Raw genomic sequence first — 14,302 nt, 5'->3', positions numbered from 1 at the left:
ACACACACACACACACACACACACACACACACACACACACACACACACACACACACACACACACACACACACACACACACACACACACACACACACACGTTCTGGGAAGACAATCAAGGCCATGTGTATTTACCTAAATTTACAATTAGGTAAATACACATGGCCTCCTTGATTGTCTTCCCAGAACACGAGAGGCACGCCTACCTCTCCATGAGCCACTCTGGGTTCTCAATACGATGTTTGGAGTCTGTTCTCCATCACCATTATCTCTGTCTTCTCTCTGTTCTGAGAAAACAGGTGGATCCTCTGAATCATTTTCCGAGTCTTCACTACTGCTGTCTTTGCTTTCTTCAGTTTCTTCTTCATAATCACTGTCACTGTAGTCAGGCTCAGAAGCACTGCTAAATAGAAATTATCTGTTTTGTTCCATAGTGAGTTATGAACTGAGACGTCCCTTCGCTCTTATCAGGGTGCTTTCGACATGGCGGGTCGCTGGGGTTGCCAAGTGTCGTCCTCAGAATGGGAGAATAGCTTCGTTACCCCTAAATATACAGAGCTAGTGGCAACACTACGGGTGGAAAAAGAAGCCAGATACTTCCACTCGCCATCTGAGTCAAGAAACCGCGTGTGGAGCTCAAACATGAGATGCGAATGATTGTCGTCGCTATGGATGCACTGATGCAATCGTTCATATACGATCGCCGGAACATAAGGGTTAACGAACGTTCGTCTAACGAATTTCCGGTTTAACGTACTATATAAAGTTAGACCAAAAAGTGCATAATGTACAACCACATCCGTTTTAGCGAATTTTCTGGGTTTGAATTTGCCAGGTGAGGGACCGAACACGGTAGCTTCGCTGTGATTGGCTGGCTCCCCATCTCTGTCTCTAGCGCTCCTCGAGCTGGATCCAAGATTCTTTAACAACGTCAGAGCAACCTCCTGCAGCGAAATGGCATCCATGAACGCTTGGAGGGGCGGTGACAAGGTTGCTATCAGGTTGCTCTGAGATTGCTGGGAACACCACCTCTGGAGGTGGTGTTACTGTTTTATATATGCATTTATGTTCACAAAACAACATTTCTATTAGCTTTTTACAAACCTTGCTCCCAAGAAAGGATTGTTTTGTAATGCATAAAGTGAAATCTTACCTGGAATACCAAAAAATAAAGCAGAGATGAGATCAGCCACAGGCAGCGGGAGACGACCACTCGGCTGCTTCTTCTTCTTGTGACCCTTTTGCTTGCGTGTTACTTTCATCATGATGTTTATGTTTCCACTCCTCTATTGCCTGCTATAATGGATATCATATCTTAGTATTCATATACGCTCATGCCATGAGGATAACCTTGACTCCGTGGCACTGAGTGGTAGTGAATTACTAATGAAATACCATTGTTTTCCATTGGTAATTCACTATCACTCAGTGCCACGGAGTCGAGGTTATCCTCATGGCATGAGTGTATATGAATACTAAGATATGATATCCATTATAGCAGGCAATAGAGGAGTGAAAACAAATATCACGGGGAAAGACAACACGCCAAGCTAAAAGGGTCTCAAGAAGAAGAAGAAGCGGCCGAGTGGCTGCGAGTCTCTCGCTTCGTCTTCATCTCTGCTTTATTTTTTGGTATTCCATGTAAGATTTCACTTTATGCATTACAAAAAAATCCTTTCTTGGGGGCAAGGTTTGTAAAAAGCTAGTAGAAATGTTTTGTGAACATGAATGCAAGAATGTGAGAGAATTTGTACGTAGAACTTCCAATGACTCATATGACATCATAAAAGTAGTGGTACACCGGTGGCCCAATATGCTGCCAAACGTATATATAATTTCTTTTTTTTACCCATGTGGTATGTTGGGGACCAGCCCAAAATGCATCCCCCCTATTTCCATTATTTCCTATGGGAAAATTACGTCCGCTTAACGAATTTTCACTCTACGAACAGCTTTGACACCCCTATCCTGCTTGTTAAGCGGAGTATTACTGTATCTTAAGTAGCTCGTTTATCAAGGTATTACTGTACAGTGTTCGACATTTGTGGCCTCACTGTTTCACGGGTTTTATACATATGTATTCATAGATTCATTCTGAGAATTTTTTCGCTATAGCACAGGGTCCATGGCGTCACTTACAAATACAGTGGAGACTCAATTCTCGAACGTCTAAATAGTCGAACTTTTCAATAATTGAATGCAAAAGTTTGACTTTATACTTGAAAAAATACCTATTAGTTGAACGTCCGTCCACGTGGTTATAAACAAAAAAGGCCTCATCATTCCCGCTGCCCCACACACCCCCACCGGTCCACCGCAGCCAGCCAGTCAATCCTTCGCTGTCATAAGAATAACATTGTCCTGCGCTTTCATCCTTCCCGCTGCCCCACGCACCCCACCAGTCCATCGCAGCCAGTTGATCCTTCGCTGTTGTAAGAATAACAATGGCTTGCGCTTTCTCTCTGGATTTTTTTTTTATTTGCATTTAGAAGCTTACAATGGCACCGAAGAGGCATGTTAGTGGTGAGAATAAGCCTACAAGGAAGAATGTAGTGACAACCATCGTAGGGAAAAAGGAAATTATTGATAGATACGAGAAAGGAGAAAGAATAACCAATCTTGCAGCTGAGTACTGTATGGCTAAATCTACAGTAGCCACAATACTGAAGAAGACAGACCTCATTAAAAGAGCTGATGTGAGGATTGGTGTGAAAAGGCAATTTAAGCGACCTGTGGCAGTGGAAGAAAAGAAAACTTGTTGATTGGATAAACCAAAGGCATATGGCTGGTGATTCTTTGTCAGAGGGCATAATTTGTGCGAAGGCGAGACTACTGCATCGTGATCATATTTCTAATACTATATCTGACTACAATGATGATTTCAAAAGCAAGAAAAGGGTGGTTTGTGAATTTCAAGAAAAGAACTGGTATTCATTGTTGTGAGGCATGGCGACCCCGCAAGTGCTGACAGAGTTACCGTTGAGTAATTTGTGCCTGAATTTAAGAAATTTGTGGATAAGGAGCACTTAAGCCCACAACAAATCTTTAATTGTGATGAAATTGGCCTGTTTTGGAAAAAAAAACTACCAAACATGATCTATATAACAAAGGAAGAGAAGTGTTTGCCAGGACACAAGCCCATGAAAAACAGACTAACCCTGCTTCTGTGTGCCAATGCTAGCAGCGACTGCAAAATTAAACCGCTGCTTTTTTCTAAACTTGGGTTTGTCAATGGCTGGAACGAATTACCTGATTTATAGGTATCAATAGTCAAACTTTTTAACACTCAAACGGCCATTTGGAATGAATTAAATTCGAGTATTGAGTCTCCACTGTACTGTACGTACAGTAATTTGGTAAGTTGTTGTGTAATAACGACGACAATGTACATTACTATGTGCGTAAAGTACTGTACATGTATTGTTTGTATACATAAACAGTGTTCTCCCACCACTCTGTGGTTTGCGATAAAAATGAAAAAATACAGTCATATCGGCAGCCATATTGCAGGAAAACACATTGTTTCATGTTGATGCTGTTTCACAGCATGCCAAACAAAGAGATGAGTTGACTAAGAGGCTTTGTACATACCCATGGGTATTCATACAAGGCATGTGATTGGTTCCTGGTGCGAGATTGACCAATAAGAGCACGAGTTAATTTATCTTGTGAGCTGATTGGCTGTGCATCATCGCAGCCTCACCCAACATCTTCCCTTGTTGTATCTCGCCAGTCTCCCAGTCTCATCCATGCTGTTGACTGTTTTGCATACTGGATCTTAGTGTTGTGTTCGCGGTAGTTTTTTTTGTTTAAGTAGTGATTTGTTAAGCCCTTACAATGCCGCTTAAGCACTGTGCCCCTGCGAAAGCTTCCTCTAGTGAGCTCAAGAGGAAGAGAAAGATGATGACCATCAGTGAAAAAGTGAAACTTTTGGATATGATCAAAGAGGGCAGAAGAGGATGAGTGTTACATATCATATGAGAGAGAGAGAGAGAGAGAGAGAGAGAGAGAGAGAGAGAGAGAGAGGGGAGAGAGAGAGAGAGAGAGAGAGAGAGAGAGAGAGAGAGAGAGAGAGAGAGAGAGAGAGTAAATGTATAATTACTGTATAAGGTTTTGTAATTAGATAGATTTAAGTAAAATACTGTATATGTAAAGTATAAATACTGTTTACATATTTTAAAAATTCTGGTAACCACATACACATACACAAAAATTCCTAGGGGGGCAAATCCTACTTCGCGGTTTTTCACTTTTCGTGGGGTGTTTTGGTATCCATTAACCCCAATACATGAGGGATCACTGTATATGCTTAGATACACTAAAAACTTTTTTTTCTTGAATTTAACTTGCTGAAATGGGGGTATCTTATATGCCCATGCATCCTAAATGTTGTCAGATATGATAGATTCCAATGACAAACTGTAAAAATGAAAGGGTGATAACTGAACTGTCAAAAAAATTAGAGTTCACTGTACTTGTGTACAGAGCAAATGAATGCATACTCGGGATATTGGAAAAGTGAAAGTAGCCATCATCTAGCAGCAGTGTTTCCTAACCTTTTTGGGTTGCAACCTTAAATGCAGTCTTAACCTGGAGTAGCAACCCTAAGTGTAATAATAAATCCAACCATTTCATGTTACAGTTATTGTATTGTACATGAAAGCTACTCATACTATATGGGTGGAATTGCATAAGTATAGGTGTTTTATGACCACACTTCTTTTGGTACTATGTGTCCAGTAGAATCTTTACTTTGTCCTACTTAAGTAAATCGGTTACATTAATCAAAATAAAAATGTGAATAGATGTGAATAGTTAAGATATATTTTTGTAAGACCCTCTGGTGACCCTCAGAAATTTGTGGGTCATAACCCTGGTGTTGGGAACAACTGGTATAGTAGAATTAGGATAATAAAAAACAAGTATCGTATAAGTGAAATATTGTATAATAGTGAATCATATATGAAGAAATACCTGTAACTTGTTTTGATAGACCCCTCATAAATCTGTTACCAGCTTTTGATAGTAAAAAACAGGACTGAAACTAGCAGTCTTCTGTAATGATTTATTGTTTTGCCGTTATCAGTTTTTACCACTCTAATCTGACCATTTTGTGAAGATTGTTTAGGCGTTGGCTTTTTTAGGGATTTCCTGGTCTGCAGCGCTACCAAACCTTGTGCTGGGCAAATCATGGAATTAGATCGTATGTGTCATTGGGAACCTTGCTTCCCACCCACCACCACCTCTCTCTCTCTCTCTCTCTCTCTCTCTCTCTCTCTCTCTCTCTCTCTCTCTCTCTCTCTCTCTCTCTCTCTCTCTCTCTCTCTCTCTCCATATAGAATTTACATTTCCTGGAAATATATTTCTATCAAAGATCTATACTTATGAATTATTAAAATTTGAGAAAAGGATCTGCATGTCAGTCAATCAAACTGTCCCCTCCGTCCTCTCTCTGTCTGTTTGTCTGTCTCTCCCACACACCATCCTTCTCTCTCTCTCTCTCTCTCTCTCTCTCTCTCTCTCTCTCTCTCTCTCTCTCTCTCTCTCTCTCTCTCTCTCTCTCTCTCTCTCTCTCTCTCTCTCTCTTTTCCATCCTGGGAGTGGGAGAGGAAGTGACACATGGATTAACACGGTTACTTTGATGAGTGACCTCACTTGGTCACCCAAAGGGATGTGATAGCACTCAGAGGAAACGTTGTCAAGTATTGTAGTGTTTGCAAAAAACAATGCAAAATATATTTAAAGATAAATATATATTTCACTAACTTGCCTTTTTTGAGCATCACATTTATGTATACTACAATGCCATTCAGTTTCGAAGTATTAAGTATCTGACCTGAAGTGCGTATTGCCTAGAGATCATAGGAGTGAATGAGATAACTGAAAATGATATATGATAGATTCTGTGAATATGTACACAAAATGAAGTCCTGAAATTGAATAGTAATATTAAAGTACTACTGAAGGAAGAGAATACATAAACAAATGTCCTGACCATTAAGTATTTTATGGGAGTTTTAAAGAACTGACATTTGAAAAGAAAAAGAAAATCTCACTGCTTCATATCTAGTATTTTTCTGTGTTGCATATATTCATATTTGTTTTAAGTAATAAGATTTACTTTACTTTACAGGATGGAAATGGCATTATAAAAAAATCTAAGGGAAATCATGTCCGTAGTGAGGGATTTGCCATCACTGAAGTGCGAAGTGACCTCTTTACATGTTCAGATGGCACTTCTTTAGCACACTGCATATCACAAGATATACGGATGGGCAAAGGTATTGCAGCTCATTTTAAGGTAGGTTGAAAAAGAGATTTATCTATGTTTAAACTGAAGTTTTGTTTGTGTTACAGTTTTTCAGACTGCTGTATCACCTGAAACTGATGACTGAGTACACTTGTCTGCTGAGGAAATGAATAATAGAATGTCTGTCATTATGGCAGTTTTGTATTTGTAAGTATATTATGCTAATGAGTTCTACTTGAGACCAATGATTTCATTTCTATGTTGCTAAATATAAAGAGTGGATGTCATTGACTGTAGATCAGTTGTTTCCAAACTATGGGGTATTTCACACTCTTAAGGATGGCGCAGGGTAAGTTGAATAAGCCTTTGCTAAAGGAATTTTATTAATACCACATTGTATTTACAAATAGCTCTTTTTGGAATTCTTCTGAAACTGCTACAATACATGTATGAATTCTATAGTTTTGGTCATTCAATTATTTTGATTATTGCATGTCAAGATAGCAATAGAGAGATATGTGATGAGCCAGACCACTATATATGTATATTGTGAAGATAAAAATGATTGATGGAAGTATGATAGAAAAGAGAATATGATTAGGGATTCCTTGGGTTACACTGGAGTTCTGTTCTTAGGCCATGTTGTGAACAAAATTGCAACATAAATCAGAGGTAGCTTAAGTAAGCACATACAGTGTGCAGAAAAAAAAAAAATAAGAGGAAAAGAGAGAGTGCAAACAATTTTTATACATTTACTTCTATGGTTGGTTTATTCTACACTTACCAACACTCTAGAGAACTCATTTGGCACTTTCCATGAATAATGGCAGCTTCACCTTGTATCTTAAAATTGATTGGTTGGGAAAAAAGATTGAGTTGTTGGGAAAAAGAAAAAGGTGATGACCATAATGGCATGGTGTTTAAAAGAAGTGGAAGCATGTGACTTTAGGATACCTGTTACCACCCATCAGGGGGTTGTAGGATGGTGAGACCCTCATTTTGACATGATAATATAGTATATATTTTGGTCAAAACCTGCTGACAAGAAACACCACGATAAAAACAATGCAATACGTGCGTTTCCCTTTGGCAAGGATGCAGGTGAAGTAATTAGGATCCCTCAACGGGTTGTATCCTTCTGTATTCCACCCACATTCCCACCAAATGAGAATGGCTGTGATACAGGTACGTACGTGCTACATTATATGAGACGACTAAAATACGATCAAATACAATTATAGAATGGCGTGCGAGATAAGTACGTCTGAAGGACGATGAACTTACATGTTGGGGTCTGTGGCATGTTACAGAGATGATGATGTTAATATGTACTCTGTGGTAGCTTGGTAGCTTGTTGTGGACTGAGCTTTGGTGATCCAGTAATTCCCTATCTATGGGACAGGACATGGCACTTTCTACCTTGTAAACAACTTACAATCGCTCCCTTCATCTCTCTCCCTTCATCTCTCTCTCTCTCTCTCTCTCTCTCTCTCTCTCTCTCTCTCTCTCTCTCTCTCTCTCTCTCTCTCTCTCTCTCTCTCTCTCTCTCTCTCTCTCTCTCTCTCTCTCTCTCTCTTTTATTTAAACATCATCTTACACTGAGTTACATCATATTATTTGACACTATACCAGGTAAAGATAGAGATTTAGACATAAAGCTCCTTGTGTTGGCAAGGAACTATTTTAAACATCTTTTTCACATTAGTATATTGTTTTGACACCTCACATCACTGCACTTCACTTCACAGCACTAGCTGGCAGGGAGCGTGCTTCTCCAGACATTGGCAGCCACTTTTGTCTGCTGAGTTGATAGTCTCGTTACCTCAGCAGGCGTGGCCACCGTGAAATGATTCCACAGGCGTGCTGCCCTGGCTCTGAATGTTCGCTGGTGTTGTGAGGAGCGGGAGAGAGGCACCAGTACCTGCTGGTCCCCATCCGCTGCTTGCCTCGTATTTCTCCCAGGTGGGTGTGGTGGCAGGCTGAGGCGGGATAGGTGAGGTGTGTGCAGCACTTGAGCTTTGTGGCACACCGTCAAAGTTGCCACGTCCCTCCGGTGCTCCGGTCCAGACTGCCAGCCACCCTGCGCAGGGCTAACACACGCTGAGAGGTCTGGCGGGCTACAGACGTGATGTGGGTGTCGTAGCGCAGCTCACGATCCAAGGTGACTCCCAGGATCTTGATGTGTTCCTGGAGAGGCAGCTGCTCGCCCTCACACCGTAGTTGTCCTTCCACGAACTGAGAGGCGGCAGGGGATCGTGAGATGACCATGGCGTGTGTCTTGTCCGGCGCGAAGGTGACTTGCCACACCTTCCCCCATTCTTCTGCTGCCTTCAGCTGGCGGTTGATGTTGGCCACGGCGCGCTGGCTGTCCTGGCGGCAGTAGGAGAGGGAGATTGTGCAGTCGTCGGCGTAAACCTTGACTGCAGGAAGCTGGCGCAGGAGATCGTCTATATAAACATTCCACAGGACTAGCCCAAGCACTGAGCCCTGTGGAACTGACACTCCTATATTGGTGGGTGATGAGGTCCGCCCATTGACGATGACACGAAGCGTCCTTCCTTGGAGGTAATCTTTGAGTAGCTTCAGGAGACCGCCGTCAATGCCCTTAGCTTGGAGCTTAGTCAGAAGACCCGCATGCCACACTTGGTCATAAGCCCCCGCGACATCAAGGGCCACTACGAGCATGTCCAGGCCTTCGTCAAGGGTGTCCTGCCATTCCTGGGAGAGTAGGAGAAGGAGATTGGAGGTAGATCGACCTGGCCGGAACCCGAACTGGTGGGGTGAGAGAAGCTGGTGTTCATCCAGGTGCTGCCATATGACGGCTGCCACCAGTTTCTTGAACACCTTACCCATCACAGACAGCAGGGAGATGAATCGATAGTGTCTTGGGTCAGACTTGGACCCTTTTTTATGCCCAGGGACCACGTATGCCTCTTTCCAGGATGCTGGCCACTTTTTTCTCTGCCAGACAGGCAGAAAAAATGGCAGCAAGAGGCACTGACAGTTCCCTGGCACATTGTTTCAGCACCCGGGGCCTGATTTCATCAGGAGCCGTGGCTTTCCCTGCGTCCAGTTGCCTGAGTGCTTTTTCCACCAGCTCCGTGGTGATGGTGTGCGCTGTCTCCCGGTGTAGCACTGGAGGGGGGTGTGTGGGGCCCTCAACTTGAATTTTTCTGCAAATAATTTTGCCAGGAGTGCAGCCTTGTCATCACTGCTTGAGGCAGTGGTTCCGTCCTGCCTGGTGAGGTTGGGCACGCTTTCCTGCCGCATCACACCCTGCCTCTCCTTGACCAGTGTCCACCACATCTTATCTCCAACTCCTGGGCCTGTGACCTTTCTCTTGAGGTCTTGCTCCTAGTGTTTCCTCACCCACTTGGAGGTGTCAGTCATTCTCTTACAAGCAGCTCGATGTAAGGCGAGGTTGTGTTGTGACGGGCGCTGCTTGTATCTCCTCCATGCTGCATACTTGGCTTTGGCAGCTACCTGACAGCGAAAGCCAAACCATTGGGGTTTGTGGCCTTGGTGAGGTATGTGCGGTGAGGGACGTGGCGGTCCTGTAGTGTGACCAGGATTGAGGTGAGAGCGCGAGCCATCTCCTCCACGTTTTCCGTGAGCGTCGTCTGCCAGTCTGTGGCTGTCAGTGCGCCCCTCATGTCATACCAGCTGACACACCAGTTTTTATTACATATATTATGTTTATTTTTTCATTGGGATAGCATATGGAGTACCGGATTGGATATGAAGCCATCCCAACTTTGCTCCGCTACCTGGAGCAGATGTTCCTCGTTCCGTGTATCATAGGCCAGTGTGATGGCCTTTTATAGTCAGAGGTGTTAGGGGAGAGATAGACAGCACAGATGAATATAGTTAGAGAGTGAATTTTGAGTAAAAGTCAGGTGATGCAAAATGCAGAAAATTCAAGAGTGTGCACACAAGAGCAAGTCAAGATGTTGCTTACAAAGACTCAATATTCAGCTTTGGAATGAAAATGAGGATAGAGAAAGTAGGAGGGAACAGAAAAAGGGTTACTGTCAGTTGCCTCAGACACTTGTGTTTTGGTGAGGAAAAGATGAGGTTTTGGCGAGGAGAGGTGGTGGTCTACAGATTGAAAATTAGATCTAAGATCACAAATGTTGCTGAAGTTAATAAAGAAAAAGTTGAGGGGGTTACAAGACATTTATAATTGATACCAAGAGAGACATTTATGGTCCCCTTCCCAGATGGGGACTCCAAGGCTGTTGATGGAGTTGCCATTTTTTAATCTAAAGTGAAAGATTGTGTGTGTGTGTGTGTGTGTGTGTGTGTGTGTGTGTGTGTGTGTGTGTGTGTGTGTGTAGTAAATACATGTAATTTTTTGAGAAGGAGGAGAGTTGTCTTTTGAGGGCAGGATGTGACTGCCCCATTGAGTTTTGAAACACATTCACCAAGCTCACAGCTAGCTTTGTTGGTAAGTTCACAGCACCCTCTGAACTGATTCAGACCAAAACTGAGCAGACCAGGACCCGTCTAAATCAGAACTAGTGCTATTTGAACTTGCTAATGTCTTAGCAGTCCATTATTGGGATCTTTCAGGTTATACGAACTATCTACTTTTTATTTTTTTTTGCATTTTTCCAATGTATTTCTTTACGTAGAATCCGAAAATAACATTGGTTTTTTGGAGAAATGGATAGATAAAAAGTTATTCAACTTTAAAGTTATTTATTTCACATAGGGAATAAATAACTTTAAAGTTGAATAACTTTTTACCTATTGGTTAGGTTAGGTTAGGTTAGGTTTTAATATTCTCAAATAGCCACTTTAGATTGTATTTAGTATACATATTAACCTAAATAACGTGATTTTTGCCCTGAAAGAGAGGAAAAATGAAAGTTAGCATTTCTTCAGTATTACATAGGGAATAAATAACTTTAAAGTTGAATAACTTTTTACCTATTGGTTTCTCCAAAAAAACAATGTCATTTTCGGATATTGGAAAAAAATACATTGGAAAAATGTAAAAATACCCAAAAAATCGATAGTTCGTATAACCGGAAAGATCCCATTATTGAGCGAAATATGTTACTGTGAGGTCCATTATTGCGAGGTACCACTGTATTAAGATCTCCACAAAAGGATAGAGACAGAATGTGTTCCTCTTTGGAGGTTGAATTGTCAAAGAATTTCTTATACTCAGAGGAGCTAGTTGAGAGGAAGATGGCACAGATAAATTTATTTAGGGAGTGTCTCAGAAGTCATAATGAGATGGTGTAAAACTTGGAAGATTCAAGAGTGTGGAAACGAGACTAATTTGAGTCATTGTGCACATAGACATAGCATCCAGGTGTGAAAGAAAAATGAGGATAGAAAAAGTAGAAGGAAGCAGAAAAGGGGCCGAAGCAGAAAAGGGGTCACTGTCAATTGCCTAAGACAGCTGTGTTTCAGTGAGGAAAATATAAGATTTAGTCATGGAAAGATGGTGTTCTACAGATTAAAGATTATATCTAAGACAGCGAATGTTGCAAAAGTTAATAGAGAGAAAGTTGATCAGTATGTCAAGACATTTAGGGTTGATACTGGTAGAGCAGTTCAACCTGGGGACATTTATGGTCCTTTCCCCAGAAGAGGACTTCAAGTCTGGTGCAGGAGTCGTTATATTTGTTTTTAGAATTTGAGTGAAGAGTGAGGGTTAGCTTCTTAACCCCTTCGCGCTGGATGTTAAAAAAGCGCGCCTGTATGATATACGGGTGGTAGTGCCGCGCGCCCGAGCACGGGAAACTCGTGCAAGCTTGTCATACTTGTCGTCTTTGTGTATTATGCTGCTATTTTTTAGTCACTATATCGCCTTGAAGAGGAAAGTGGACGCTTCTCTCGAGAGAGAGAGAGAGAGAGAGAGAGAGAGAGAGAGAGAGAGAGAGAGAGAGAGAGAGAGAATGTGACATTTGCTAATATTTTAGACACAAGCGGGACGATGTAGCGTATCTTCGAGAGGAAGAGGGGAGGGAGGGAGGGAAGGGAGAGGAGAGAGAGAGAGAGAGAGAGAGAGAGAGAGAGAGAGAGAGAGAGAGAGAGAGAGAGAGAGAGAGAGAGAGATTAGAAAATTTGTTGTTTTTGTTTTGTGTGTGTGTGTGTGTGTGTGTGTGTGTGTGTGTGTGTGTATTCACCTAGTTGTATTCACCTAGTTGTAATTTTACAGGGCCTGGGTATCATACTCGTGTGGCCCCGTCTCCATATCCACACACATCCAACTTTCCTTTAAAACTATGTACACTCCTCGCTGACACCACCTCCTCACTCAAACCATTCCACACCTCCACACATCTTTGTGGGAAACTATATTTCTTCACATCCTTCAAGCATATTCCCTTGGCTATCTTTTTACTATGCAATCTCGTAGTTCTATTTAAGTTTTCCTCTCTCAACATCATTTGCTCATTATTCACTTCATCCAGTCCATTCAACAGTTTATAAACCCGTATTAAATTTCCTCTTTCTCTTCTTTGTTCCAAGGTAAGCAAATTCATTTCTTTTAATCTCTCCTCATAGGTCATTTCTGCCAATTCCGGAACCATTTTTGTTGCCATTCTCTGCAATCTCTCCAACTTCCTTATATGCTTCTTTTTATAAGGGAACCAAACCACTCCAGCATATTCCAATCTTGGTCTAATTACCGTACTAATTAATTTCTTCATCATGTCTTTATCCATATAATGGAAGGCTAATCCAATATTTTTTATCAAATTATACGTTTCTCCAAACATCTTATCAATATCAGGGCCCATTGAATTATAGGGTCCCTCCACGCGCAGGACTGGGTAGCCGTGGGCGGGACCAAAGCTCTGTGACGTCACGGAGAGCTCTGCTGGGAGAGAGAGTCAGAGAGAGAGAGAGCGCGCGCGCACCTCCCAGCAGAACTCCCCCGTGACGTCACAGAGCTTTGGTCCCGCCCACGGCTACCCAGTCCTGCGCGTGGAGGGACCCTATAATTCAATGGGCCCTGATCAATATGAGCCTCAAACTGCCCATGGTCTTGTATTATCACTCCCAAATCCTTTTCCTTTTCCACCTTTTTCAACACTACTTCTTCACCCATCTTATATGACCCTCTTGGCTGTCTTCCACTCTTCCCCATCTCCATCACATGAATTTTGCTCAGATTAAATTCCATTTGCCACCTCTTGCTCCACTCCCAAATCTTATCCAGATCTGCCTGTAAAATTTCACAATCTTCTTCACTCTTCACACACCTACACAACTTCGCATCATCCGCAAACAAATTAATATAACTGTTTACTCCCTCTGGCAAGTCATTAATATATACAAGGAAAAGTATTGGTGCCAGCACTGAGCCTTGTGGGACTCCACTCTCCACCACCAACCAGTCCGACTTTGCATCCCTTATTACCATTCTCATCTCCCTCCATCTCAAGTAGTTTTCCATCCACTTTAACACTTTTCCTTTCAGTCCTCCATAAAACTCTAATTTCCATAGCAGTCTCATGTGAGGTACCTTGTCAAAAGCTTTCTTTAAATCCAAATATACACAGTCCATCCATCCCTCTCTCTCTTGTATTTTGTCAACCACTCTTGAATAAAAGCTCAGTAGATTTGTTACACATGACCTCCCTTTCCTAAAGCCAAATTGATGATCTGATAATAACTTATGATCCTCCAGGAACTGTATCCAATATTTCTTTATCACCCTCTCACAAATCTTACCGACCACACTTGTTAGAGACACAGGTCTATAGTTAAGAGGCTCTTCCTTACTGCCTCCCTTATAAATGGGCACCTCTTCAGCTCTTTTCCACTCTACTGGTACTTCACCTGTTTCTAATGAGCACCTTATAATATATAATGGATTAATCAATTCTTCTCTAAACTCCTTCAATAATTTTCCTGAAACTTCATCTGATCCCATCGCTTTATCATCTTTAAGTTCCTCCAACATTTTATATAACTCCTTTTTAGGTATCTTAATGTCATCCATGTGCACATTTCCTTGTACATTCTAAGGCTTTACAAACATTGTTTCTTCAGTAAATACTTGCTGAAACCTATTATTTAGCAATTCC

The 14,302-nt window shown here is 41.9% G+C and overlaps 1 protein-coding gene across 2 annotated transcripts in view; it reads left to right on the top strand.

Moving 5' to 3' along the window:
• LOC123515950 (ADP-ribose glycohydrolase OARD1-like) overlaps positions 1-14,302 on the top strand; it is a 77,182-nt gene that overhangs the window by 21,020 nt on the left and 41,860 nt on the right. For both annotated transcript variants that reach the window (XM_045274883.1, XM_045274884.1), the window contains exon 3: positions 6,132-6,299. In XM_045274883.1, coding sequence (XP_045130818.1) covers positions 6,132-6,299 — 168 coding nt within the window. The remainder of the gene's footprint in view (positions 1-6,131; positions 6,300-14,302) is intronic.

This window comes from Portunus trituberculatus, chromosome 40 (assembly GCF_017591435.1).
Source record: "Portunus trituberculatus isolate SZX2019 chromosome 40, ASM1759143v1, whole genome shotgun sequence".
Taxonomy (NCBI): Eukaryota; Metazoa; Arthropoda; class Malacostraca; order Decapoda; family Portunidae; genus Portunus; species Portunus trituberculatus.
Note: the sequence above shows the minus strand (reverse complement) of the source record. Positions and strands in the feature narration are given on the sequence as shown.